The sequence below is a fragment of the Periplaneta americana genome, chromosome 6, assembly GCF_040183065.1.
Source record: "Periplaneta americana isolate PAMFEO1 chromosome 6, P.americana_PAMFEO1_priV1, whole genome shotgun sequence".
Taxonomy (NCBI): domain Eukaryota; kingdom Metazoa; phylum Arthropoda; class Insecta; order Blattodea; family Blattidae; genus Periplaneta; species Periplaneta americana.
Genome location: NC_091122.1, coordinates 20,874,600 through 20,902,550, shown reverse-complemented (window position 1 = coordinate 20,902,550; position 27,951 = coordinate 20,874,600). Strand labels below are relative to the sequence as shown.

General features: G+C 36.0%; 1 protein-coding gene across 1 annotated transcript; it reads left to right on the top strand.

Annotated features, from left to right (window-relative positions):
- Positions 1–198: 198 nt before the first annotated feature.
- On the top strand, positions 199–27,530 carry LOC138701140 (retinoid-inducible serine carboxypeptidase-like). Its single transcript, XM_069827744.1, has 9 exons — positions 199–355; positions 7,522–7,739; positions 10,966–11,196; positions 15,411–15,521; positions 17,012–17,213; positions 19,884–20,051; positions 22,135–22,212; positions 23,665–23,819; positions 27,212–27,530. Exons 1-9 carry the CDS (start codon positions 301–303, stop codon positions 27,272–27,274), a joined length of 1,281 nt encoding a protein of 426 aa, XP_069683845.1. The 5' UTR covers positions 199–300; the 3' UTR covers positions 27,275–27,530.
- Positions 27,531–27,951: the final 421 nt, after the last annotated feature.

The following is a 27,951-nucleotide window of genomic DNA, read 5'->3' as shown; positions in this document are numbered from 1 at the left end:
GAATCATTCCTAGATGCCAGCAAACGTTGCTGCTGTTGTCCTTGTGTGCTGAATGTCCTCACATTTGAAATCTGAAGAACTTTGAAGTGTGTATATCCGATTAAACACTCAACATTGTGTATACTTTAGTTACTTCTAAATAATTTTATCAGCCATTATCTACTTATCAGTAAGAATACTGATTTAGTTGGCCTATTTACATATGAATTGTGTTGAGTATATATAAGCATTGGATAGTCTGCCGACCTTTGAGAATCGGGAGCAATTAAATAGTGGTTTGGAATAAGGTCAGAGTCTCCGATGGACATGAATATCTTCTTCATCCTCGCTTCGCTTCTTGTTGGCCTTGCGTCTGGTAAGTTTTTATGTTGTCTATGTGGACAACATCCCAATATTGCAGTTGCTGGAGCCCGGGGAGGGAAGGGCTATTGAGCACCGCCCTTCTTGTGGAAAAATTTAAAAGGTTTCTTTTTCGCTTTTAGAACAAGTTTCACGTCTTATTCTTATTTGCGATAACATACAAGATCATAGAATACGAGGTGGGCCTAAAAATTAATTAAACTGATGCTGTGAAAAAGAAAATCTACAAATCAATATAACCCCTTCAGAAAGTTCTTGTACACAATTCCAGACACATTCCTCCCAGGATTGAGCCTTTTAACTAGTTTTATTCTCTTTTTTAGAATATTTTACTGTGTGGTCAGCATCCACTGGAAATAAGTTAATACAACGTGAAACAAGCATAGCTAACTCCCATAATAGTACATTATACAACGAGCCTATAATGATAGTAATTAAGAAGCGAGTATGGATGTTTATGAAACGAGCGCAAGCGTGTTTCATAATTTTCATACGAGCTTCTTAATTACCATTGTAGGCGAGTTTCATACGACTTTTTATGCTCGACCATATTTCTAACTTGAAATTATTCAGATGTATACATTTTATTTGTATCTGACAAGCTCGGAAGTGACCTTGTTCTAGGTCGTGAATTGTGAGATGTGCGCAGACGCGAAAGTATTGATTTTTTCCGAGGAACAATAATGTCATTGACCTTGATGTAATCCCGTTAAACTTGATATAACCTTGATTATTGAATTCGACATTGAAAAACGAGATGACAAATTGAATTTATTTGAATATTATTTACAATTAACGCTAATTATTATAGTAATAGAACATAACCTTCTGCGACAGTATTGGATTTCCAGCCTCCGTGACTTTTCGCTAATTCTCTTTCGATTGCATATCCTAGAATAATCGATACTTGCGGTTTTATAACGGTACAAAGCTGACTTGTCATTGGCTGAACACCTGTAAGCTGAGTTGTCATTGGCTGAACACCTGTACTTTAATGACATGCATTAAAGGACTGCTACCAGGTGTATAATTACTACATTTCGGCATGTATGTATGTATGTATTTATTCACACTGCAGTGGGTATATACCCGGTGGCAGTGGTAACTAATTACACTCAATAATGGCAATAATAAACTTAATAATTAAAAATACAATTAATAATTAATACTAACAATAATTAATAATAACAACAACAACAACGACAGGAATATACTAAATTAAATGAAACGATCACTTAAAATAACATTTGAAATAAATCTAATTTGTATCTTAAAACTAAGATCGAACTAAAACCCACGAGTATATGTTCATATCTGCACAAGTACCTTTCAAATTACACCCATTTCGCTGTCAACTCACTCACTGCACTGGAACTACGACACATTTCACTGATTCTATCCTGATTTCACTAACACTTCAAAAACATTTCACTGTTCAAATACTTTGCACTGCCACTATAAACTATAAATCTTCACTGACAGGAACACGTTTCACTTACACAGCACACTTCTCTGACACGACATACTTCTTCACTGATACAACACACTTCACTGACACAACATAATTCTTCACTGATACAACACTTCAATAACAACATATCATTTACACCCTTTAAATACTGTGTAGAATTACCGTCTATTAGTAAGGACCTTAAGCCTATTTTTAAATACATTAAGGACCTTACATGCATGCATGGTCGAGCATAAAATAAATATCAACCAAATCAAGAAAATGTTGAGGGGAAAGTGTTACATGTACTTCTGAAAATATAATTACAAATTGTACTTTTAATAATTTTGGATTTATAAATGAAATTGTCACTTTCCCAACGGGCATTAAACCCGGATCTCCTATATTTGTAACCATAATGCACAACTTTATTTATTTATCGTCGTAGTGTACTTGAAAAACTGGGCCGTTTCGAATGGAATGGAATTGGCACTGCGACCCAGCTGTGAGATCTTTCAAGATCTATTGCGCTCACCCTCAAGCTAGGCAGATCCACAAACCCACACCGGCTGACTACACTAAGGTTCGCTGCGTACTCAGGTTTAGAACAGCTAACCCCACTCGTCCCTAATCTCTCCGTGCGTCGCCAGCCGGCGTTCGGGGAATTCTATGGAATGATGACGAGATGGAGAAATGTTGACGGAAAGATGTAGATGCCTAATATGGGGAAATGGAAGATCCCCGAGAAAAACCCCCAAGTGCGACCGTGTCCATAACAATTGTTACTTGATTTTTCAATGAAAAATCTCAGGTCTGAACGGGACTCGAACCCGAACCGCCTACGTGACTAAAGGTCTGACCACTCAGCCACCGCAGGAGATGTGGATTGTTTGGGTCGTTCTTTCTCAGTTCCTTGAAGGTATTATATCAAAACCAGACATCCGCAAATAGCTAGGGTCTCTGGTCACTTGCTAATCATGGTGGAAGATCACCGCGTAAAAAATCCCTACGGATATTTATTTATTTATTTATTTATTTATTTATTTATTTATTTATTTATTTATTTATTTATTTATTTATTTATTTATTTATTTATTTATTTATTTATTTATTCATTCATTCATTCATTTATTTATTTATTTATTTATTTATTTATTTATTTATTTATTTATTCATGCATAAATTAATTTATGTATGTATCTATTCACTTATATATATATATATATATATATATATATATTCATTCATTTAAACGAAGGATTATGTCTTTATCTCATTTTTTCCTTATTCTTTTGTGGACATTAACATCGGTTACCCATGTGCATGATGCGAAATCAGCGCTTAGCCCTTAGTTGCCTGACATAAGAAAAAATTAAAATAAATCCGTTTTCTGTACTGAATGTTGTTTGAATATGAATTCTGAACATACAATATTGTTTTCAATTTTTTTTTCAAAGATGGTACTTCTAAGTATCGTCAGTCTCCTTGGATTTTTTATTTATAAGGTTGCACATAATTTCTGGCGGTTATTCTTCCAGCAAGCAAAATAAATCGCGGTACTTCCAAGTACATCAGGCAACTAAGGGTTAAGACAACATAAGGCAAGAGATGCACTCAATCCTTTTCGAAGAGAGAGGGAGAAAACTATTTCTCAATTATTTGTGTGCGGGGGAACCGCTTCCGCGTCCGCTGACGTTACAGCTTGAAGGAGGTATGAACACGAAAAATAACTTGTAAATCTGCGTGACTCTGCGTAATTTTATGCTATGTAGCGTTTGGAATTGAGTTGTTGATTTGAGTTAATGGTTTTCCTCCAAGGTTACGTTGTAACATTGAAAATACCGGTCATTCATAATCATCTGCGGAATTACTAGTAAACAAAGCGTTTCATCCTTCACCACATTTACGAATTCACAGTTATTTTCTTGTGTCGGGCAATTGATCCGAAAGCATAGCTACAGATTCGACGTTCCACGCAGTAGATCTGTATTCGAATCTCTATGAGTCCAAGGCGTTAGAGACGGTGACTGGAAATGTCGCCTCCTACAGTGCGCCATTCGTACGCGCCGATGCTCAAGGACGTTTGTCGTGTGTTGCATGTGTGCAGTTCATCTCAGTTTGTTGTAAGCCTGAAGAGATTATTCATTCGTGCATAGTGTAGCGTTGGCTATTATGTTTTTTATAATTGTTTTAATTGTTTGAGAACACTGAAGGCATTAGTCATTCATGCGTAGTGTAGTGCAAGTTATTGTATTTTTTTTCTAATTTAAATTGGTATATAGGCTATTAGTGTATGCTATTGCACCGACTTTTAGTAGTCTTAGGTTATACAAAAAGTGAAAGAAAATATTCAAAAATCCATTTCGAACATTTCTTAGAATGATGATAATAATAATAATAATAATAATAATAATCATCATCATCATCATTATCATAATCGAGTATTTCAGAACATTTTTTGGAAATGTCAAAAATATATTGAACAGGAGGTGGGCACTTTGAATATCTCTTCTAACACAAGTTAAGATGCTTATAAACATTTTTCCTGCTAAACATGTTTTAGAAACCAAAGTTACTACCATAGAAACGGCGACCGATTTCGCGGTACTGAGTGAGACATATAATAGAAAATGCCGCTGTTGAGGGGAGCATCATTTATGGTGGACCTTGTATATAGAGGTTTCAACTCGAGTCCCGGCTGATAACACGCACATCAGACATGCTTGCATGGCTGGTGTACACTGGATCGTTTCAAAATTATGATCACACTTCCATATGATTATTGTTAAGTAAGTACAAGTATTAAAGATATAATAGGTACAAAAACTTGGTGCATACAATTCGATTAAGACACTCTCAAAGTTTTTATTGACACGTTATAAACACTCACTGTGAGAATTCCTTGTTACGCGGTATACATCCACACGATAGTCAAATTTTTGGCACACTCTCTCCAACTTATTTGTGTTTATAGATGAAATCGCAGCAAGGTCTTGAGATAGAGATGGTATATAAACCGCAGCCTTCACATATCCCCAAAGAAAAAAGTCACATGGTGTCAAGTCTGGTGACCTGGGAGGTCAAGGACGATAGGTTAGATCAGTGGTGATAGCACGTCTAGTCCAACTATTTGGCAGATTATCTCTTCGGAAATGTCTATGAAACAACCTTTGTAACATTGTTACTGAATTAGTTTTCTCAACCTACAGAACGCATAGCGGTTTATGTTGTGAAATTGCCATTTTTCAACTGTGTCTACCGTTGCAAACAGGAATAATAATTTATGTTTTCCGGTATTTAGAACTTGGAACTTTGAGAGCTTGACTATTAAATGAAATGTATTCTGCTAATTTTTCATTAATACTTACTTAATAATCATAATTATGCAAGTTTTACCAACAATTTGAAACACGGTGTGTACCGGTAATAGAAAAGATGATGTGGCCATGTAATTAAAATTTAAAATGAGGAATGGGTAGCAACTCTACTGAGAGTGTGTATAGTGACAAAGAGTCCGTTCGGTATTGACATGCAACATTGCCTTCGCAGCAGATCCCAGATCTGCACGGACCTATCCCTGCCCGCACGCTAGGATGGACATAAGTGCTACGTTTCGTAATAATATTTTGTAGTAACTTTTTCGGACTAAATTTGGAGTCGCCAACAACCGGAAAGATGTTCCGATTCCAGGCATAGTCTATTATTTAATTTGAATAGCGAGGTTAAAGCAATAGAATTTAAGCCAATCAGATAGGCTTCTTGGCTGAAAGTTTCGGTTAATGTTTCGTGCATCCTGGTAATACATACGTTATTAACATTAACATTATTTCGATACTCACGTTTCCTGTTATGAGATATAGTTGTAATCAGAAAGATACGAGACCAGTATTTACGACATAAAAGAGAGTTTGATAGTATTTTCATAAATAAAAAATTGATGTCGGTAAATATTATTGTAGGCCTAATTTGGAAAATGCCGAATTTATGTGGGATTTGGAATGAATGAATTAATTAATTAATTAATTAATTAATTAACAATGAACGAACGAATGAGCGAATGAGAGAACGAACAATCTAACATGAATTAATGGATAGGGGAAATGGAGGAGAAACATTAAAAGGTGCGCGAAAACGCATCCTTGCAAGGGAGTTCGAAGCTGAGAAAAACTGAGTGTGTGAGCTCCAAGCCTGTTGGCTATTCGCCTGACTCTGAGTTTCGCTGCTCCACTGAAGGAACTCTGTGGAGAATTCTAAGGAGTAAATCCAAAAATGTGCGAAACCTAATAGCTACTACATAAAAGGGGGATATGGTAAACCTTGAGATGCGTTAAATAGAAAGAAGCGAAACTGACCGCGTAGAAAACCACGACCCAGGAAATTCATCTCAACTCTTCTATTTCCATGGTCACGCGTGACGTAAGAGCCTACAGAAATACCTTTCATATCAAAATGTTACAATTTTCTCTCCTTGTAGATCGAATATAAACGTTTCGTGTAAAAAAAACAGATGTCAGCGAATATTAACCGTTCCTGACTTGAATTTATGATTGCACAAGGCCTTGGAGACACCTTGAAGGAAAATAAAACAAAGCAATCCTTTTCTTAATAACAGCTGGCTAAGGAACTGGCGGATGCTGCACTTTATCGATAAAGAACGAAACTACTTCTGAGGGAACTAAGTGAAATCACGGCAAATCATATGAGTCAGAGATTACGGAAATGCTAGTGGTTCCAAATGGACTCATTCGAGCGGAAAGGGTTAAGAGTGGGAGTGAATGAAGAAAAGTGTGAAGAATAGATTAACAAAATGATAAATAGAAAGGTGAAAAATAAAAAATGGAAAACAAAATACGACACAAAATAGGATCAACATTAAAATTATAAGAAAAAATGAAAAAATGTTGAAGAGGATAAAGAAGCAAAATAATTGTAAAACCTATTACACTTTTACTACGTCATACATAATAAAACGGTACGGAAGGGCGTGTTTCAACCAATCATGGCTGTTTATCGCTACAATTTTATCACTCCCCTAGCATTTGTTTCTTTGTTTGCAAACATTTCAAAATGCAAATTCTTTACGATGGGTACTATAAAACATGTTTGCGATCGTCAGTTGTTCCCGCATAGATAGTCAAGTGAAAAATGGCGGCTCCGTTCAAACGTTTTGGTGAAGCTGACATCAGTGAAATATAATTTTAATAATCAATTAATACCTATTTTATTGTATTAGAGTACTTTATTTCATCTAATCTTTATATATTTTCTTCTGTTTTTATCACCACCCTACTACCATTTGTTTCTTTATATGCCAACATTTCAAACTGCAAATTATTTACGGTACTTTTCGTCATTTGTTTACCGCAGAGATAGTCAACTCAAAATGGCGGCTCCGTTCAAACGTTTTGGTGAAGCTAACATTAGTGAAATATAATTTTAGTAAGTCATTAATACCTATGTTATTGCATTAGAGTACTTTATTTCTTCTAATCTTTATATAATTTCTTCTAATCGTGTAATAGTCAATTAAATCCCACTCGAGTTTTGATTTTCTCTAGATAAACCAAAATCTCTAGTGATATACTGTTGATAAAACAATGTTATCTCTCTAACTAAATAAATAAGCTGAATGAAGTAGGTGTTGTATGAATCAGGAATTATTTTGCTGTGAAAAATAAATAGCTAGCAACTTGGTGAATGACTGGTTGCAGGTCGGCAAGGAGTAGGACCTGGAGACCAGGACTGGGGCTACGTGACGGTGCGTGATGGCGCCCACATGTTCTACTGGCTGTACTACCACGCACAGACCACGGCGCAGCCCCTCGTCATATGGCTGCAAGGGGGGCCCGGCGCCTCTTCCACGGGGTACGGCAACTTCGAGGAGCTGGGCATCGTCGACGAGAACCTCAACGTCCGCAACACTTCCTGGGTGAGTTGTCTATTCTGGTTTCAAATAATACGGGTGTTTGTGTAAATTGTAGATAAAATTTGAACTTCACATTCCTGCAAACAGTCGCGTGCCGGAAACTACCTTTTCATTTCAGAAATACTGACTAGACTTTCTGCTTACGGCGCATGATTCCTCCCAGCAACAATTTGAAGTCTTTAAAAATATGAAAATAACAATTATCCAAAAATAAGTTCTTTCAGCAGGAAAAAAATAGCGTCCAGAATTGCCTTTCAGTGTTTTTGTGGTTAAACTTAATTTAAATTGAAGTTAAAGGATTAATTCTCTCGACATTATGGGCCGTATTCATAGACATTTTTAGCGCGGGCTTCCGGTAGATGATCAGCGAAACTAACGTTTTTCATATTCATAAACCAATGTTAGCGATATGAATAATTCGTCCCTCCTCTGGCAAAAGTCGGGGCTAGTTTAGCACGCTCGTAGCGGGGCTAGCGATATATCTATGAATAGCACTCTAAGGGTTTAATTCCTGTGACGCACACTAAAACGTACCTGCTGAAAGTACGAGTAGTTATTATTTTAAATCTCTATTTTGGACTATGGCTGTTTTTATAAAATACGTATGAATTAGTAAGAAGTTTCACTCACAACCACTCATATAATCGTTGGCATAGATCGATACCTTCGGCGATAGGAACGACTCCAGAATACGGTAAGTGACTAAAAACGTGCCATAACATAACGAGAAGTCAAGGCCAACTGTAAAGAGAAGTAAAATTTTTTGGTTAGGAGAAATGACCTGAAAATGTATAAAAACTTGCCCAGACATGTTCAAACATTTCAACAAGAGCCAGAACAGGTCACATTGTCACACAATTTTACCTACACCGATTTCACATTTCTGATGATCGTACTTGTTTGTGGTGTAATAATCATGATGAAGATCTGGAACACATTCTTCTATACTGTCCATCCATAAACCACAAAAGAAGTAAATTAAAATCATCAGTACCAGTTGCAGAAGACACAGCCCTGCAGTATATATTGACTACATCCCCACTCTGGCTACTAGCAACAGGCATCTATAATGAACACCGACCAAAATACCCCTCATTTCTCGTGAAAAACAACAACTGAATAGACTACAGTGGACTATAGTGGACTTTATGATGTCAGCAAACAGCTGAATACATTAAGAAGATTGATTGATTGATTGATTGATTGATTGATTGATTGATTGATTGATTGATTGATTGATTGATTGATTGATTGATTGATTGATTGATTGATTGATTGATGAAAAATATTAATACTCATTTTGATATGTTGCAACAACATCTAGTCTTTGATCTAGGGGCAGTTATTCGAAATACATTGTATAGCCATATTTACTGATCTTCATTTGTTGCTCTCCTGCTTTGTTTCGAGGCTCGACACGCCCCGATCACTAATATTGGAACAGTTTGCTTAGACCTGAAGGCGCACACTTATCTAGCACGATTACAAGAACACTGTACAGCATGTTTAAGCAATGATGAAAGATGGGTGGAACGGAGAAAAATTCTCTCCGGCACCGGGATTTGAACCCAGGTTTTCAGCTCTACGTGCTGACGCTCTATCCACTAAGCCACACCGGATTCCCATCCCGATATCGGATCGAATCCTCTCAGTTTAAGTTCCACCTCTTGGGTTCCCTCTAGTGGCCTACCCTCATGCACTTAAACTGAGAGGATTCGATCCGACATCGGGATGGGAATCCACTGTGTCTTAGTGGATAAAGCGTCAGCACGTAGAGCTGAAAACCCGGGTTCAAATCCTGGTGCCAGAGAGAATTTTTCTCCGTTCCACTCATCTTTCATCATATGATGACGCAGAATATCTGCACGGAAATATCATTTGTACTTCGGTACATCATAATAATATATGTTTAAGCAAGTTTAAATATGATTGAGCAAAGTGCAAAAACGATGTATAGCACGATTAAGTAAGTTTAAGCATGACTGAGCAAAAATCAAAAACGCTGTACAACAGGATACAGCAAGTTTGAGCAGAGCTGGGACAAACACTTATCATTGTTTGAAGGCAAAACATTTTGTTGTGCGCATGCACCTGCAATATGCAGTGTCTCTATCAGCGTGGTTTGCTGTGGTGTGAGATTATTACAGCAGATACAGCAGTGTCTTGGGTCAATGAGAAAATGTTTGTGACTATGGAAATAGATGCTGAAAAATTAATTGTCCTGTGGAACAGAGGCCTTCAATTTACTATTATACTTACATGTAAGTATCACCATAAGGATCTGATTGAACAGTTATGGCAAGAAGTGGCAAATGAAATAGATGGTGCTGCAAGTAATTAAATTTTTATATTATTAATATTATTTATTACCTATCCAATGAGCCTAGCTAACATACAGTTTTCCTGAAGTCCTTTTTATGGAAGTTTATAAATCCATTACGTTTTACAAGTAATTATAAATACCTGCTTTCGTTTAAATAAGTCCTATGAGTTATTTGCACTATAAATTATAGAGATCTGCATGGGCCGAAATTTTTAGACCCGGCCGGCCCAATCTGAACCAGACCCGAACCCGAGATTGGCTTATAGTTGAGCCGTTCAGAGCAAACGTGGTGTAAGTCAAAATTGGGTAATGAGGTTTAAAGTAAAAATTCTGTAAAATACAGCGCAAAGTAGCAATTAATATGTCCTTCTTGCTATCCACTGACTACTAATAGTTTAAATAAATTGAATATTAATTGCTACTTTGCGCTGTATTTTACAGAATGTTTACTTTAACCCTCATTATCCATTTTTGACTTACACCACTTCTGCTCTGAACCGTTCATGTTATCACCCGAGTCCTATCCGAAACGCTAGGCTTAGACAAACACGAAGAAGTACGTAATTAATACCGGTACACTAATCGTACAAACAAAATAAGCTAAAACTTATTTATTTTCCTACGGTCAGCAGACTGACAGATAAAGTAGAGCCGGGAGCCAAAGGGGTCAGGTACAGCTGATAGAAATTATCACTCCAGTAGGAGCACGAGAAAGAATAATCTCCCTCGTAAAACAAATAATCAGTGATCTGTGTCTATACTCTCTAACACCTAAATGTTCCACGTTAAAAAAAGTTATGTAATGTTATTTTAAACGAAATAAAATGCTGATAGCATATGTATCGAATCACAGCGCTCTTTATCCTACATACAGGCTACATGGAATGGCATTGCGTTTCATTATAGGTGAACCATGTCAACGTGCTGTTCATCGACAACCCAGTGGGCACTGGATTCAGCTACGTGGACAGCTACGATCTCCTGACCACCACGAATGCTGAGATCGCTGCTGACTTGGTCACATTCACAGGACAATTCATGGACACCTATCCCCAATTCAAGACTGTGCCACTGTACATCTTCTCCGAGTCGTATGGAGGCAAGATGGCCGCTGAATACGGCCTGGCTTTGGATAAGGTACAGTACTTGTAAGACTCCATCATGTCCTGGAACTTGACATTTCCAACGTTTCGGAACTGAAGGCTGGTTCACAGTAAACCGGGAACGGAAACGACAACGAGAACGAGAACGGAAATAATGTTAAAATAAATTAATTTAAATGAGAGTATTCACAATTAACTATTGTGAATGCTCACATTTAAATACATTTATTTTGACATTATTTCCGTACTCGTTCTCGTTGTCGTTTCTGTTCCAGGTTTATTGTGAACCAGCCTTGACTGTCATACATAGTCCATCATCAGGGCAGATAGATATCCCTAAAGACAGTGACGCACCCAGAAATATTGTTTCGGGGGGGGGGGAGCCATTTATAGGCTAATCAGTGTCATAGAGCAAGATTAAAGCTATATCCTGTCCACCTCTGTGGAGTAATGGTTAGTACGTCTGACCGTGAAATGAGTGAGCCCGGGTTCAAAGCCTGGTTGGGCTTTTTTCCGGAGTCTTCCCTCAACCAACCGAAGCAGAATTGCTGGGTAACTTTCGGCGTTGGACCTCGGACTCATTTCTTCATCATTAATTCACATATCATCATCCATACTATAGATGGCGTGCTGTACGTGTACAAGAGCGCGGCCGTTCAGCTACCCAGTCATTCGTAGAATAGGAATGGTAGGCCTAAGCACAATAAGCCTCAGGCTACAGTGTAAGTCTTCGGGACTCTCCTCTGTATGAGAGAAAAAATGAGACTCGGAATCCAAGAGGGGCCCAATATTTAATCACTTTCAAAATTTATTTCTCATGTAAAATAATTAGTAGAAGCTTGTTGCCATGGTTATATGAAAATATGTAATGGAGATGTACTTACGAAACAAAAAATAATTAGTCAGAGGCATTTTGTATCAACAGCAAACATTTTTTTTCAATTTTCCAAAAGTTTGATGTAATGGACTTGGGCCCCTCTTGGATTCCGGGTCTCAAATGTATCCTTACGTTAAGCATGAATGGTTTGAGAAATAGGCCTTTGAGATGTATTAGGTGGTGGGAATGTTTGGAGCTATCAGACACATTCTGAATAAAAGTTACAGAACTTCGAACATTGTTGAAAGTTCAAACTCTTTTTTTTTAATGTGGCCTATCTTGTAAAAGCCCATTCACTTACAAGCATGTTTAAAAATAAATGTTTAAAAGATTACACACTTTCCACAATAATATAATACACAGTCTACACTGTATATTATATTGTGATCAGAGCTGCTACAAAACAGTGCAAAAGTCGCTAAATTATTATAATATTATCAATGTAAAATGAGATTATTTTGCCGCTGTGAGTGTTAAAAACCCGCAAAATCCCTAAATCAGCAATACAAATTTTATAATTTTTAACCACTAAACAAAAGCGAGAGAGAGCGAGATCTAAAAACCACTGGATTGGCAATTTACTCTATGTTGGCGACCTTGAGTAGCGCTATCCTTGCTTGAACAGGTGACTATTGAGTGAATGATCTGTTGCCAAGATAATGATGACCCATGACCGTGTTGTCAAAATGGCGGATATAGTGATACATTTTTATTGACATGTTTTCTGCAGTTAACTGCAGCTCTAGATTATTCATGATGTAATTTTTTTATACATTGATTACGTGTAAGTGACTGATCAAGGATGTTACGAAGTGCAGTTATAAGTTATTGCAGGGCTTCATAGTCGGAGAGAGAATCGTTTCCTTGAAGGGGCAAAGCAAAACCATAGAATCCGGATATAACGAGGTTTGGGGGACGACATTTACTTCCCTCCCCCGTTATAGCTTGACTGTGGTACAGTATATCGGAATATAATCATTTAATAAAGATATTTTCGAAAGGCATGTTTCTTATAGTGTTACATCCATATACAAAGTCGACCTGGTTGGCGAGTTGGTATAGCGCTGGCCTTCTATGCCCAAGGTCGCGGATTCGATCCCGGGCTAGGTCGATGGCATTTAAGTGTGCTTAAATGCGACAGGCTCATGTCGGTAGATTTACTGGCATGTAAAAGAACTCCTGCGGGATAAAATTCCGGCACATCCGGCGACGCTGATATAACCTCTGCAGTTGCGCGTCCTTAAATAAAACATAACCTTTTTTTTTTTTTTCCCCCATATACAAGTTGTCACCGATCGATATTTTCATAATATATTCACAAGAATAAATTGAAAGTAAAATTATAACAAAATATATAGACAATTTTTCATTTAATTTATCTGTTTATTTCAAGAAGCTAGATATATATGAAATGTAATTTCTGATTATTTTATTTAATCTCGTCTTTAAGTTTACACATTATACGGTACCGGGATCACTTTTCTTTTTTCCACATTGTTGCGCAGTATGTTATTCATATTTCTCCAAGTGGCGGTCTAAACACCTCCAGACTTCTGACACAAGAAAAAGCACTGATCCAATATGAAAAACTTATGAGATTACCAGGAAACAATTGGCATTCATACAGTCCTCTCTGTAAAAACTCAAAAAAGTTTCATATCCATGGCTGAAGAATTAAAACAGGAAATCAAGATCCCGAATTTAAAAGAAAGCTTACAAATTAAACCAAACCCTGTAACTCTATTAAATATAGAGTAAAATCTAAATTTAACAGAAGAAATAATTAATATTAGGTACCCTCCACAAAACTACAGATCCTTGATCTCCAGGGAACAAGGTGCAGGTGCAGGTGTTACGTGCTGTCTCTTCTCACTTTATAGATCTCTTGGATATGGAACAGCAAGTTTTGATGGAGAAATCATTGCAATAAGTGAAAGTCTCAGGAATCTTCTATGCCACATCAATAAATTTAAAAATGCAGTTATATTATCAGATTCCAAAGCAGCTATTCTATCAATAGTCTCTAGACATATATCTTCATTTCAAACAGCAGAAATAACTAAAATGCTCTCTCAATTAATAACACTCAGCTAGGCTATCCAGAAATATTCGTTGATTTTTATTTTTTGCTACCATTTTCTTGTCCTGTTCAGCCTGTCTTTTGCTGCCCATTATCTACTTTGTTATGTAGACGTCAGACATTCTCATTACATGTTGCTTGCTTCTATATGACAATTACATTCAGGGGCGGCTTTTATTAAGGGGCACATGGGCACGCGCCCTCCCAGTGATTTTTATTATCGTATTACGACTATATTATAATACAATTTAATTGCATTATGAAATAATAACTTAAAGAGTTTCACATTTTCATTGCTACTAATGTTTTCAAAACCTGTAGTAGTCTACGAAACCCAAGTTTTCTGAGCAGGGCTCTCTCCTCCCGTGCCCAGCGATGGACGAGGAAGGGATGGGGGTGTGAGTTGTAGGAAGGCGGAGTTCTTTGCCTCAGATCGTGTGCTTTGGGCACTGTATTTGCCGTGCCCACCAAGCCTCTTTAGTTTAGGAACAGTCCAATTAGCTGCGTGCCATTTTTAGGGGTGTTGATACTTGATGTATAGCAGACGACATTTTACAGCTAAACTTGACATGAAAAACGTTAAATGTAAGTTTACTAATTTAGAAGCTCGACTCATTGTATAAATGACGTGTGTATGTGTATATATATATATATATATATATATATATATATATATATATATATTCATTTGTCACAGTTATGTTGTTAATGCTCCCTGTAAACTTTTTTGCTCCCATCGTATCCAAAAAAGAAAGTTTACATTACAATACAAGAAGTTGGCAGTTCTCAAAAAGCTTTGTCACTGACAATAGAAAATCTAGGCGGGCGTTTTGCCGCCTTCAGTGCACACTACAGTTTTCAACTGAGTTTCCCCCAAGTCTAGTGCTGCGGTAGTAAGAAGGCAGGCAGCTGCGTGATCTGTGAGTACGAGCGAGTGAGAATCAGCGCATTTCTGTGAATTACACTTAGAATTCCATTTAACTTTCCTCTGGGCGTAGCAGTGCTCTCAATTGAGAGAAAGATGGTACATTCTATTCTGAACTTCAACAATAGAGTTATAGAGGTTTTTGTTCGCAGAAAGAACCGAAAAATGGAGCTCATCTACAAAAATTAGGAAGGTTAGTGCACATAAATTGGTTTTATATGCTTTTAGTTTTCAGGGTTCATCATTAAGGTTGTGCCCCACTTGACAGAATGGCCTTCGGCCGCCACTGATTACATTATATGAATCTAAAATATAAGCGTCAGTCTTTGTTAAATACATATACGAATATTTTTGTTTTTATTTCAGGCAATCAAGGCTGGTACAGTTGAAGCTGCTCTCAAAGGTGTCGGACTTGGGGACTCGTGGATTTCCCCCATCGACTCTGTTCTAACATGGGCTCCATTCCTGCTCCAGACGGTATGAAATATTTATACACTTTCAGGTACAACTTCCTTTCATGAGAAGATTTAATTTAATGTGAATTGTTAGGGTTAGTATTTTCGTACATTTTCATTGTTTCCTACAAGTTGTTGTTGATTTTAACACTTTGTCTTCGTAAGTCCGGTATTACATATTGTTTAACTGCCCTTGTCTCAGCCTCGTAAAGTAAAGTAATTATTTTTGTGCGAGATCGTGCGTATTTGCTTGTTTTCTGCACAAAACCAATACGCGGTAAGTGTGAAATACCACATTCAGTATTCCCAACGTAACACACATAACAATTTTCGTCTTCTTACCGCTTAAGAGACATGTTCATTTTACTGCTTTAGGCTTTTAACATATTATTTTTAGAGACGTTTAACATAGTAATAATTATAAATTGGAAACTTACCACTGCAATTTCACCTAAATTGCACTGTTAATTATTGTTTTTAAATATTTGCAAAAATTAAGTAAACTCTACTACTCCACTAAAGTTATTGCATTCGTGATGCAAGTAACATTAAGGAAGCCGTGAAAAAATCAACAAGATTCCAGATGCCGATGTTATTACTGCAATATGTTATATAAATAATATTGTTAAAATATTAAAATGAAAAATAAATCATTACATAACCTTACCGTTTGTTTTAAGTTCGCATTTATAGACTGGGGGAAAAAAAAGACAGACGTATGTCACGGCCTGCTGGAGTATAGTAAACACAGAAAACATTTTATAGCAACAATGTTGAAGAGAGATATTTTTGTTTTCCAAAATTGTCGTCATTGAACAGAAACCAAGATGGAGATTTCATTGCAACTAATTAGAAATTCCTCTTTCAGGTATGTAATAAACGATCTTCGCACAAAATAATGTACGATACACGAGCGGTATGTTTGTTTTCATGTTCTTGGAAATTAAAAAAGCTCAACTACGTTTCGCTTTTTCAATCTTTTCCTCGAACATGAAAACATCAACATACCGCTCTTGTAACGCATATTACTATTATAATGTTTTTGCTCCATAAGATTGAAATAAGTAAAGAAGCAAGATGAACCAATCCATTGGATCTGCTACCAAAAGCTGTTTTCCTGGAAAACTTGAAGATAGATTCACGTTTCCTTGCCTTCCCACATGTTGGAACCTTTAGGTAGCACTGAACATTGAATAATTCTACATCTGTGTTATGATGCAAAAACCAAAAAATTTGACACTGTGTTGGAAAGAGTCAGAATCTTTACATAACACATGAACGTCTTTCTATTCTTCCTATTGCTTCAAATTCTCATCTTATTACTTCTATAGCTATAACCACTGATTTTTTTTTCTCATAACTATTGTCTTGTGTTTAGGAAAATGAAGTCGAGTGGTCCCACTAATTAAAAATGTGTGTAAAGCTTTATTGAATTCAGATTCCGTAAGCATAATTTCAGTTGTCACAGATTTGATAAAGGACTATTCTTTCATATGCAATCACTTTTTACAGGGAATGGTTGACACAGAAGGACACGACTACATTGACTCTTATGCCCAGCAAACGAAAGCTGCTCTTGATAATGGACAATATGAACAAGCTACTGATCTGTGGGGAGCGACAGAAAATGCCATTTTTGTGGCGACAGATGGCATTGATTTCTACAATATCCTAACCAAAGTAGGAGGATCACGGCGGTTTTTTTCGATGAAGGGTAAATGATTGAAATCCATCTCATTAATTTTTCTTCATCTTGGTTGTTGTTGTCGTTACAATCATCATCACCACCATTGTCATCGTCATGATCTTCATTTTTTTGTTACTGTTAATTTTCATTCTCGTTGGGGTATACACCAAACCATACATTTCAGCTCTTCTCGACCTGACATTAGATGTACACACTGTGGAGCTCCTATGCCTTGTAGTGAGCACGAAAATGGACACATAGCTATGTGACTTCTGAACAGCTTCCAAACTGATCTTAGAAACTGTTGTGCACACGAATGTCCTGAAATAATTAATTTTTTTTTTTTTTTTTCCCACTTCCACTGCCTTAAGTATGCTGTTAGTAGCTTGTTTTTAGGGAAGTATATGGATTTTACCGTGATAGTAAGTCACATTACTTCCCTAGGGAATTAAGTGAAGATATTTTTCATTCAACACTTACATAGCAACAAACAAAAAACTACATAAAACTCGACAGCTCCCCCAACAGATTAAATTAAGTCGTGTAAAATGAAGAAATATATTTTTATTATGTAAAATGTGGAAGTGGAAAAAACGTTACATGCAATTTGTGAGTTAAATAGAATTCACTATTATCGGACTGCTTAATTGGAGTCCTTGCTATCTCTCAGATGCAAACTCGTTCTCGACTAGTTAAAACTACTTACCTCCTTTAACACATAAGAAATGATTTATTGCGCAAAATGTGGGAGTGAAAAAAACATTATAATATGTGAATTAAGCAGAATTTACTAGTCTTGGACTACTTAATTGCAACCCTCGCTGTCGCTCAGGCGCAAACTCGTCCCCGACTAGTAAAAACTCTTATCTTCCTTAATACATAAATAACTATTACTGTTCGTTTATTGACTATCTCACTTACCTACTTATCTACTTTATTACTTACGTACGTGATTACTAGACATCGGAAGTTAAGGCACTAAAAAATGGTATCTTAGGCGCATAAAAAGGCTCTAAAAAGAACAAAAATACGGCAATGAAAGGCACTGAAATTATATTGAATCACTCATAATTCATAAACATCCATAAGACCGTAAGTAACTTAACAAAGTGCACTGGAAAAGTAGTTTCTCTGTTCTTTGGACTTGTTTCACTTGTGCTTATGAATCCACAACTTCACGTCCATAATTTGAGTTACAATAAACAAGCAACTTTTCAAGATTAATACACAAACTTCTGTCACGTTTATTGAACAAAATCAGTTTATATGCTGAAAATGATTTCTAAACGTATACTGATGTGACTGGAGCATACTTAAACAGTGCCATCCTGGCTACATAATAATTGTTCCATTAGAAGTGAAAGCTGGAAATTCTGCTACCCACTGACGATGTAAAGAAGCTTTCGATGTTTTCAAATTTGGCATTTTTCACCGTACAACAGTAGCCTCACAAAGACAGTCCTAGACTGACTGCGTACTTCGTGTTCTCAACACAGTGCTGGAGTCAGAAGGACAGGGTCGATTCCGGAGTAAGCAAAACAACAATGCTGCATTACAACAGTGTATCTAGTGTAAGAACTGCCATTTCCTTAGTTTCGAACGCAGAAATAAATGCAGTATTGTTGAATGAGTAGCCATATAAAGAAAAAGACAAAAAAGTACATATAAAAACAAAAAAGGCGTTAACGGCAAAAAAGGCAAGATCAAACTTCATCAGAATGCTTCATTTCTCATGATTCGTGCACATTTACTAAAAGCCTTTAAATATGGATATTCAAATAAAATAGGCATTTTTCTAAACATCCGATGTCTAATGATTACTTACCTACCATTACTTACCTACTTACTTATTTACTTATCTACCTACTTAATTACCTACATGTTTATCACCTTAACTACTTACTTACCTGTTTTCTTATTCATATGTTTATACCTGCTTACTTAACTTACTTACTAACTTACCTGCTTATTTACCTACTTGCTTACTTACTCACTGAAATGCTTGTCTACTCGTTTGTTTGTTTTGTTTCTTTGCTTATTTTTTTTATTTATTTATTCATTCATTCTTTCTTTCATGTACCTGCACTTTATTATTTGTTACTTTGTTTTGTTTGATTTATCTATTTTGTATGCCTATGTCTGTCGGTCTATTTATTTTTTTTGCTTTATTTTTTGTTTGTTTTTATTGTAGTTCTGGACATTTGTCTTCAATTATTTTCCAGTTGCTTTTCAGTCATTAAAATTGTACATCAATTGCACACAGCAGACATTAATTTCTTCACATGATGCACTGGTGTTTGTGTGCTGTTTTTGTATGTTATGTCTTTGTGGAATATGATTCCTGAACCTTTTCACGTCTCATTTAACTAATCAGGAAACTAAATGTAAATACTGTATATGGAAATAAACTCAGATTTCACGTAAACATTTAGCATTTTTATTGAAACCGGAATCTTTAAAGTTATTACCTGTTTATTGTATCATAAATATTCTATCCACCAAAATGCTATTAATATTTAAACTTAATTTTTTTCTGACAGAGATGATTTATCAGATACAAAGATCATTAGTTCCTACAAATAGTAATATTGTGCAGAAATTAATATTTGGGCTTAGTTCTTTTCAGTTATTACTCCGAGGGGAATTGCCTTTCCTGGAGGAAAAATTCTCTCTCAGATCACTTTTTTATTTTTACAGATATTGTGAAAAAGCACCAATTAAGAGATGACGCTTCTTTAGAGAGACTGATGAATGGCATTGTGAAGGAGACTCTGGGAATTCCAGCTCAAGTAGAATGGGGAGGACAAAGTGGCTATGTCTTCAATTATCTGTATGGTGACTTCATGAAGTCTGTCACAAATATAGGTATGTGATTAAGTGATAAACACTTTGTATTCTTATATTAAAAAAAAAAAAGAACTTATGTTCACCCATACCGGAAATGTCTCTGACTCATATTGTGATTATTGCTTTATTTTTAATTTAATTTATTGTATTCCATATATCTTACAGTACATGAGCTTTATAGTTTGGAGATGTAGAACAAGTAAAAAACATTATACAAAAATAAGTACAAAATAATTATAATTATGTGTGTACATATCAAACACTGGAATTTTACTGAAAGCAAGTAAAGAGATAGGTTTGGAAGTAAATCCCGAAAAGACAAAGTATATGATTATGTCTCGTGACGAGAATATTGTATGAAATGGAAATATAAGAATTGGAAATTTATCTTTTGAAGAGGTGGAGAAGTTCAAATATCTTGCAGCAACAGTAACTAATATAAATTATACTCGGGAGGAAATTAAACACAGAATAAATATGTGAAATGCCTGTTATTATTCGGTTGAGAAGCTTTTATCATCCAGTCTGCTGTCAAAAAATCTGGAAGTTAGAATTTATAAAACAATTATATTACCGGTTGTTCTGTATGGTTGTGAAACTTGGACTCTCACTTTGAGAGAGGAACATAGGTTAAGGGTGTTTGAGAATAAGGTGCTTAGGAAAATATTTGGGGCTAAGAGGGATGAAGTTACAGGAGAATGGAGAAAGTTACACAACACAGAACTGCACGCATTGTATTCTTCACCTGACATAATTAGGAACATTAAATCCAGACGTTTGAGATGGGCAGGGCATGTAGCACGTATGGGCGAATCCAGAAATGCATATAGAGTGTTAGTTGGGAGGCCGGAGAGAAAAAGACCTTTGGGGAGGCCGAGACGTAGATGGGAAGATAATATTAAAATGGATTTGAGGGAGGTGGGATATGATGGTAGAGACTGGATTAATCTTGCTCAGGATAGGGACCGATGGCGGGCTTATGTGTGGGCGGCAATGAACCTCCGGGTTCCTTAAAAGTCTGTAAGTAAGTACATATGAAGAGGGACCAGTTGTTGAGTATTGAGTTACTGTTATTTTTTAACTCTACGATATTGGTTTAACATGTCCATGGAAAGAATTAGTTTATCTAAAAAGGTAATACCTGTAAAATTGAAGTAATATTCTAATTAAAGAAAAACTTATTTTCCAGTATAGATGTTTCTACATTTGTTATATTTAAACATTCGTAACTTTGCTGTTTTCTGTTCGATTGACATGTACATATTATTTAGCCCTTAATTTCCTAACTAAATTAAATTCATTGCTTCGTCTGATAATCTGTTTATCCACATGACTGTCGAGATTTTCCATCTCAATTTGTCTTTGCTTTGTATACATTCACACATTTAATGACACATATCCACTGATCTGTTCGAATTGCACATGAATGACTATTGCTGTTCACCTCAGCATTTTGGATAAGTGACCACATTGTCTGATCTCTTTTGTCAGTTTTCTTAAAATAACCGCATATAGCACTGGTACTGAAAATGCTACAGCTGCATTGATAGCCTTACACACTAAACTATTACACTTTTACATCCTATTATATTACATATGATTTAATCTCTGTTTGAAATTAATACTGAAATTGTTTCATAATGCATTACTGTTGTATACAGTTAGTCTGTCTCATTTAGCATTTGGTAGAACACTAAGGGCCGTATTCATAGACATTCTTAGCGTGGGCTTCCGATGGATGATCAGTGAACTAACGTTTTTCGTATTCATAAACCAGTGTTAGCGATATGATATGAATCCTGTACAAGTAACCAGTCGATAGCCGGGGCTAGTTTAGCATGCTCTTAGCGTGGGCTAGCAAAATGTCTATGAATAGCACCCTAAAAGTCGTGACAATAACAATGAAATCAGAGTCCATTTCTCTCTCTCTCTTTCATAATGAACGTGATGGACACAGTTTGGGTGGCTGGTTGTGTGTGTGTTATATCGGCATTTGACTGTGTTGTGTTATTTATATTGAGTATATTGCAATATCAATTAAGTATAAGAGTGAAACATAAAGAATATGAAAGAATGTTTATTCCTAACAATTATTTTCCAGTGGAGCAGTTGCTAGATGAAACAGACTTGACTGTGTGCGTGTTCACTGGACAACTGGATCTAATTGTTGACACCCCAGGTGAGTATAAATCAGGTCATAACACACAGAATATCTCTGAATATTGTATCATTTACAAAAAACTTCATATCCAGTGAATTTCGTCTCATTGAAACTTAACTGGCAGGCACACTGGAACAAGAAAATTACTTTAATTAAGTGGCCATAATTCAAAGAACTTACCATGTCTCAAAGTTTACTCTGCACTTAAACAAGAAATTAGATGACCAGATAGTTCAGTTTATAGAGCATCTAGGACCCAGGCTTAATCCTGGGTTGTGGTAGGGTCTTTTCGTTGCCATACCTCCAGAATGGGCCCTAGGTTCACTCAGCCTCCAGTCAAATTGAATACAGGGTCCTTCTATTTATAATTTTTGTAAACTATCTACCAGCTGCCATACCTGATAAAATCATTTGATATGTAGGTGATAAGGCTGTTGAAATCGTTTAATTATATACATATAGCAATCACACTACGTAATTTATCTGAATGGTCTCAATTTGAGTAAAACTCAAGAGTTCTGTATTCTTCTTCTTCTTCTTCTTCTTCTTCTTCTTCTTCTTCTTCTTCTTTCCCTTTTGCCTTAGGTCTGCCTCGATCCATCTCCTCCATTCCTCTTTATCCCTCGTCATTCTTCTCAGTTCCACAATTCCTTTCCCTCTTTTCCTTGCCATCATCTCAATATTATCTATATACATCTGCTTTGGTTTTCTTTCTTCTCCCATTCGCATCATGTGTCCATACCACTTTAGTTTTTTTTCTATTAATCTCTTCCCTAATATAATTTGTATCATTAATTATGGAGGCATGATATACTCATTTAGTCCACACCTGTGGAGTAACGGTTAGCGCGTCTGGCCGCGAAACCAGTTGGCTGGGGTTCGAATTCTAGTTGGAGCAAATTACCTGGTTGAGGTTTTTTCCGGGGTTTTCCCTCAACCCAATATGAGCAAATGCTGGGTAACTTTCGGTGCTGGACCCCGGACTCATTTCACCAGCATTATCACATTCATCTCATTCAGATGCTAAATAAATAACTTGAGATATTGATAGAGCGTCATAAAATAAACTACTAAATATATACTCATTTATGCTTATGCTACTTACAATCGTATATTCATCTTACTGTTACGATACCAGATTTAAATAAAATCACATAATAAAAGACCTAGTAAAACCCCATTCTTTTTTTACACCTGCCTAAAATTTCAGAAAACTACGATATAAAATGAAGTTACTGGCAAAAATAGAAATGGTGTAATGGATGGGAAATACTATGAAACAAACTAATAGGTAAAAATTTCTTCCCTGAGCGTCAATTATTCTTTTATAATCTAGAAGGTTGTCACACATCGTCAATAATGAATTGTATTATCTGAATTAAAGTGGACGCTCAGAAGAATATTAGGTCCAGAAAACTGCTACCCACATGTTCTTAGTCAAATTAATACCGATATTGCCCTGACTTGCAGGCACTCTGGATTGGACTGAGAGGCTTCAGTGGGCAGGATCCCAGCAGTGGCTCGTTGCTCAGAGAAACTCCCTGGTGGTTAATGGCTATATTGAGGGTTATAAGAAAGTGTATGGAAACTTACACTTCTACTGGCTTCTGCGTTCGGGACACATGGTAAGTACAGCATTCAGCCACTTTTTATTTACACTGAAATTATTTCAATTCTTTACATTTTAATAGTCTTTATAAAAATGTTGTGCACAAATGTAAGAAACCAGCATGTAACTTAGTACTCATGAACGAAGACACTGTAATTAATAAATAATAAGGTATAAAATAACACGTATGGGTAGTTCTTGGTGATCTATCTGTTGGATTCGAGTAGGGTTACCAGGTTTTCAGAATGCCAGTAACAGACATGATGAGAGCAAGCCTCGAGGTGTAATGTTTATTGCAAGAAAAATACTTGCAATTTGAGAGAATATCTAAAAATACTAGTAGAGTCAGAAAGTATCCGAACTTCGGGTAGCAACACCATGCTCTATAGCAGCGGTGGCGAAAATGCTATCGTGCGCCGAGCCACTGTGTAAGCTGCAACGTGCATAGCACCTATGGAGGGAGGCGGACACCCGAAGGGGAATTGAAGCAACTGTCTGACATTAACGATTTTTCATTTTCCTTAAATAAAATTATATACAGTACAAGGTTACAAACTAATGTTTAGTATGTGTAACGAAGAAAGAAATGAACAAAAAAACATATGACACATTATCACAACCTAAAATTAATTGTCTTCAGAATGTCTCTGCGGCAGAGTTTCAAAATCAGGAATTATGTCGCTTACTGCCAGTCGTAGTTGATCACGAAGGTATTTGTCTGTCAGTCGTGATCTAAATTTGATTTTTACTATTTTCATTGTTGAAAATAATTTTTCACAAACGTAAGTTGTAGCGAACATGGCTTCAACAGAGCAAGCGAAAGAACGAAGCTTCAAATATTTATTTTTTGCCAAAGATTTGAAAAGTTCAACATTTGTCAAGTCCTTACATCTAGCTTTCATTTAACATCACATTGTAAATATGTGAATTTAAATTGAAGATCTAACCGCATTATTCGTACATCTGCTGAAAAAGGATCGACGTACAGCGATGATGATGGTAATGATGATGATGATAATGATGATGATGATGATAATAATAATAATGATAATAATAACAATAACAACAACAACAACACTTAACCTTTTATTGTTTCATCAGTAACATGTAGTAACTTATAATGCCGTTTTATGTTATACAACCATTTTCCTAGTAATACTTGTCAATAAATCATACATTTAATATTCTCATCATATTGTCAGCAAAAAATGCATCCTCCCATCCTACTTGAAACTTTCGTTTTTATAGAGGTACATGGTTTCGAAAGAGACATTGCGACGATACGCCACACGCAGGTCAGAGACAAATATACATGGAACGGAGTTTGACTCCAGTGAGTGAGAGGGTGGGGGTTGTAGGTAGGAAGCAAGGGAAATGCACTGCGAGCCACAATGTGCTTGTGAGTCGCATTTTCGCCGCGGCTGCTCTATAGGCATCTTTTCTGCCTTGTCGGTGTGGTTTGTGGCCTACTCTCCAGGCATATAGACTCAGGGTGCCTACTGATCAGAGGGGAAAGTAATGCTTGAAGTGTTCTTCAATATCCAGGGTCTCGTACATTTCGATTATATTCCTGAGGGTCAAACTGGAGACGCATGTTGTAATTTTATTCTTCGACGTCTTCGTGATGCAGTTAGACGAAAAAGACTCAATTTGTGGCAAGAACAATCATGACAATACCCCAGCACAATGGTCGCTCTTGGTGAGCGAATTCCTTGCACAACACAAAATACCTGTCTATCCACAGCTACCATATCCTCCAGATCTTGCTCCAGCAGATTTCTACCTATTTCCAAAGGTCAAATCCCTACTCAAGTGAGGTGGTTTGCATCAGCTGAAGAGGTGAAAATTCATGCGACGCGCACTCTGCATGAAGTGACAAAGATGGGCTACAGGAATGTTTCGAGAAGTGGTGTGGACGCTGGCAGAAGTGTGTCACTGCCCAGAGCCTTACTTCGAAGGTGGTGTTGTGTAAATGGTTACATGTCATCTGCAACAAAGGTGTCTACACATGTTCGGTTACTTTTTGACTCTGCTAGTATATTAAATTATTAATTAGCAGCTTATTTTATTGTAATTTTGTTACTAGGAATTTTGATTAAGAACAATTGAAATCGTTTTGTGCTACTAAATTACCGAATAAAATTAATAATGTACTGTATAGTGAAAAGTATACATTTTTATAAACTAAACTTATCGCATTACTGTATAGTAAGCTATAAAGTATACAGTATTATGATTATTAATATTTTATTTCCTTTTTAGTAATAGCTAGCAAGGTTGAATCTCTTCTAATTGCTTCAAAAAGTGAATGCAAACTATGATTAAAATTTAAAATAACTTGGCCCTCAGCTTTTGTGAAGGCAAGTGTAGATTTTTTCATATTTCTCTAGATACACACACAATCGCTTTCTGTCGCGTGGAGGAGAATCACTTGCTCTGACCTGAACAAATTTAGCGACCTAACAAATAACTAAACAGCTGAAATCAATTACCGACAGATTGGAAACAAGTCAAAGACAGAATTGCAAATGTTATTATGTCATACGAAAATTCAGATCAGTTCACACATTCTGAAATTTGAAATATTTTTTTCATTATTATTATTATTATTATTATTATTGTTGTTGTTGTTATTATTATTATTATTATTATTATTATTATTATTATTATTATTATTATTATTATTATTATTATTATTTTAGAAAACTTATGTGTTATCGCAGTTTCAAATGTAGCATTCTTTCAAATAGCCCTTAATAAATCTTCATTTTTGTACATTCTTAAATATGTCTGTAACTGAATAGTTTTCTTATACAATTGCGAGTATCACATTTGAGTTATGAGGTCAAATGACTTTATTGTCAAACGCCTGGCATTGGAAAACAACAACATTTGAGTTGTACTTTATTGAAAGGTAGTACAGAAATGCATTTTTAAATAGTAGTGACTGCTGTTTCATGGTTCCATGTAGTGTCAGTCTCTTTAACTAAATTTTCATTGGTAAGAGAATAAAATAAACTCTTTAATTTAAATGTTCCTACCCCATTATCTCCTGACTCAGTTGCCTCATTCGTGATGCTTTATTGGTGTTACTTATGAGGTTCAAACCTATCTTCAGACAGGTGACTAAACAACAATCTAAATGTGAGCGAAATTTGATTTAAAAATAAAATTACGGTATCAAAGATAATTTTGGATATTGTTTTTTATTTCCCTACTAAAAGAACTGGACTATGACTGTTTTGGCTGTTTTTGTAAAGACTTGTCATTTATTATCTTCAGCCATTCCTAAAATAACAACAAAATGTTTTAATACTCCAAAACTAATAACCCAACTCATGTCGATTTATTTTCCAATTTGCTTCTGTCTATATGCTAGATTGGTGCATAATTATTCTTCTTTTCCAGGTACCTGCTGACAATCCATACGGAGCTCTGAAAATGCTTCAAGAAATTACAAACTACCAATGATCCTACAACAGCAGCATTTTTAACTTATACTCTCCTACAAACTATTCATTACATCACAACTGACATCATACCCTCTACAAGAGGAAGTAAGGAATGGTGCCTTGTTAAGGAGAGGTATAGATTGAACTCCTTCCATTGCTGTTGCTTCGAAACTTGTGAATTCCTTATTCTTTAACGGCAATGGGAAAACGTCAAATCTGTACCTCTTCTTAATCAACCCTCTAGTTGAAAGAATATTAAAGCAGTGAAATCATGATCTTTGTTGAGTGTTTCATTTCACTACAATGTTCATCATCATCATCATCATCATCATCATCATCATCATCATCATCATCATCATCATCATAACCACCACAATCCTCAGTATTCAAGTAGTACAATTCAATCTTATGTTACAGACTCTAGCCATCTCTTTTAGAGTCTCTCTGATCTTCAACAGCCCCTCAGAATCATCACCTTCTGTCTTCCAATATACTCATATTGCCCTTTTCTCTTCATTACTTTGCCTCTAGCATAATTTCCATCTTTTTGGACGAACTATGCTTATTTTTCCAATTGGTAACTTATTCCTTGCAATTTCTACGATTTTTCCACTTCCTATACGATATACATGACCAACTCACTCGTTTTTTATTTTGAATCCACTGTCGACAGATGCATCGTTTTACTATGCTGCA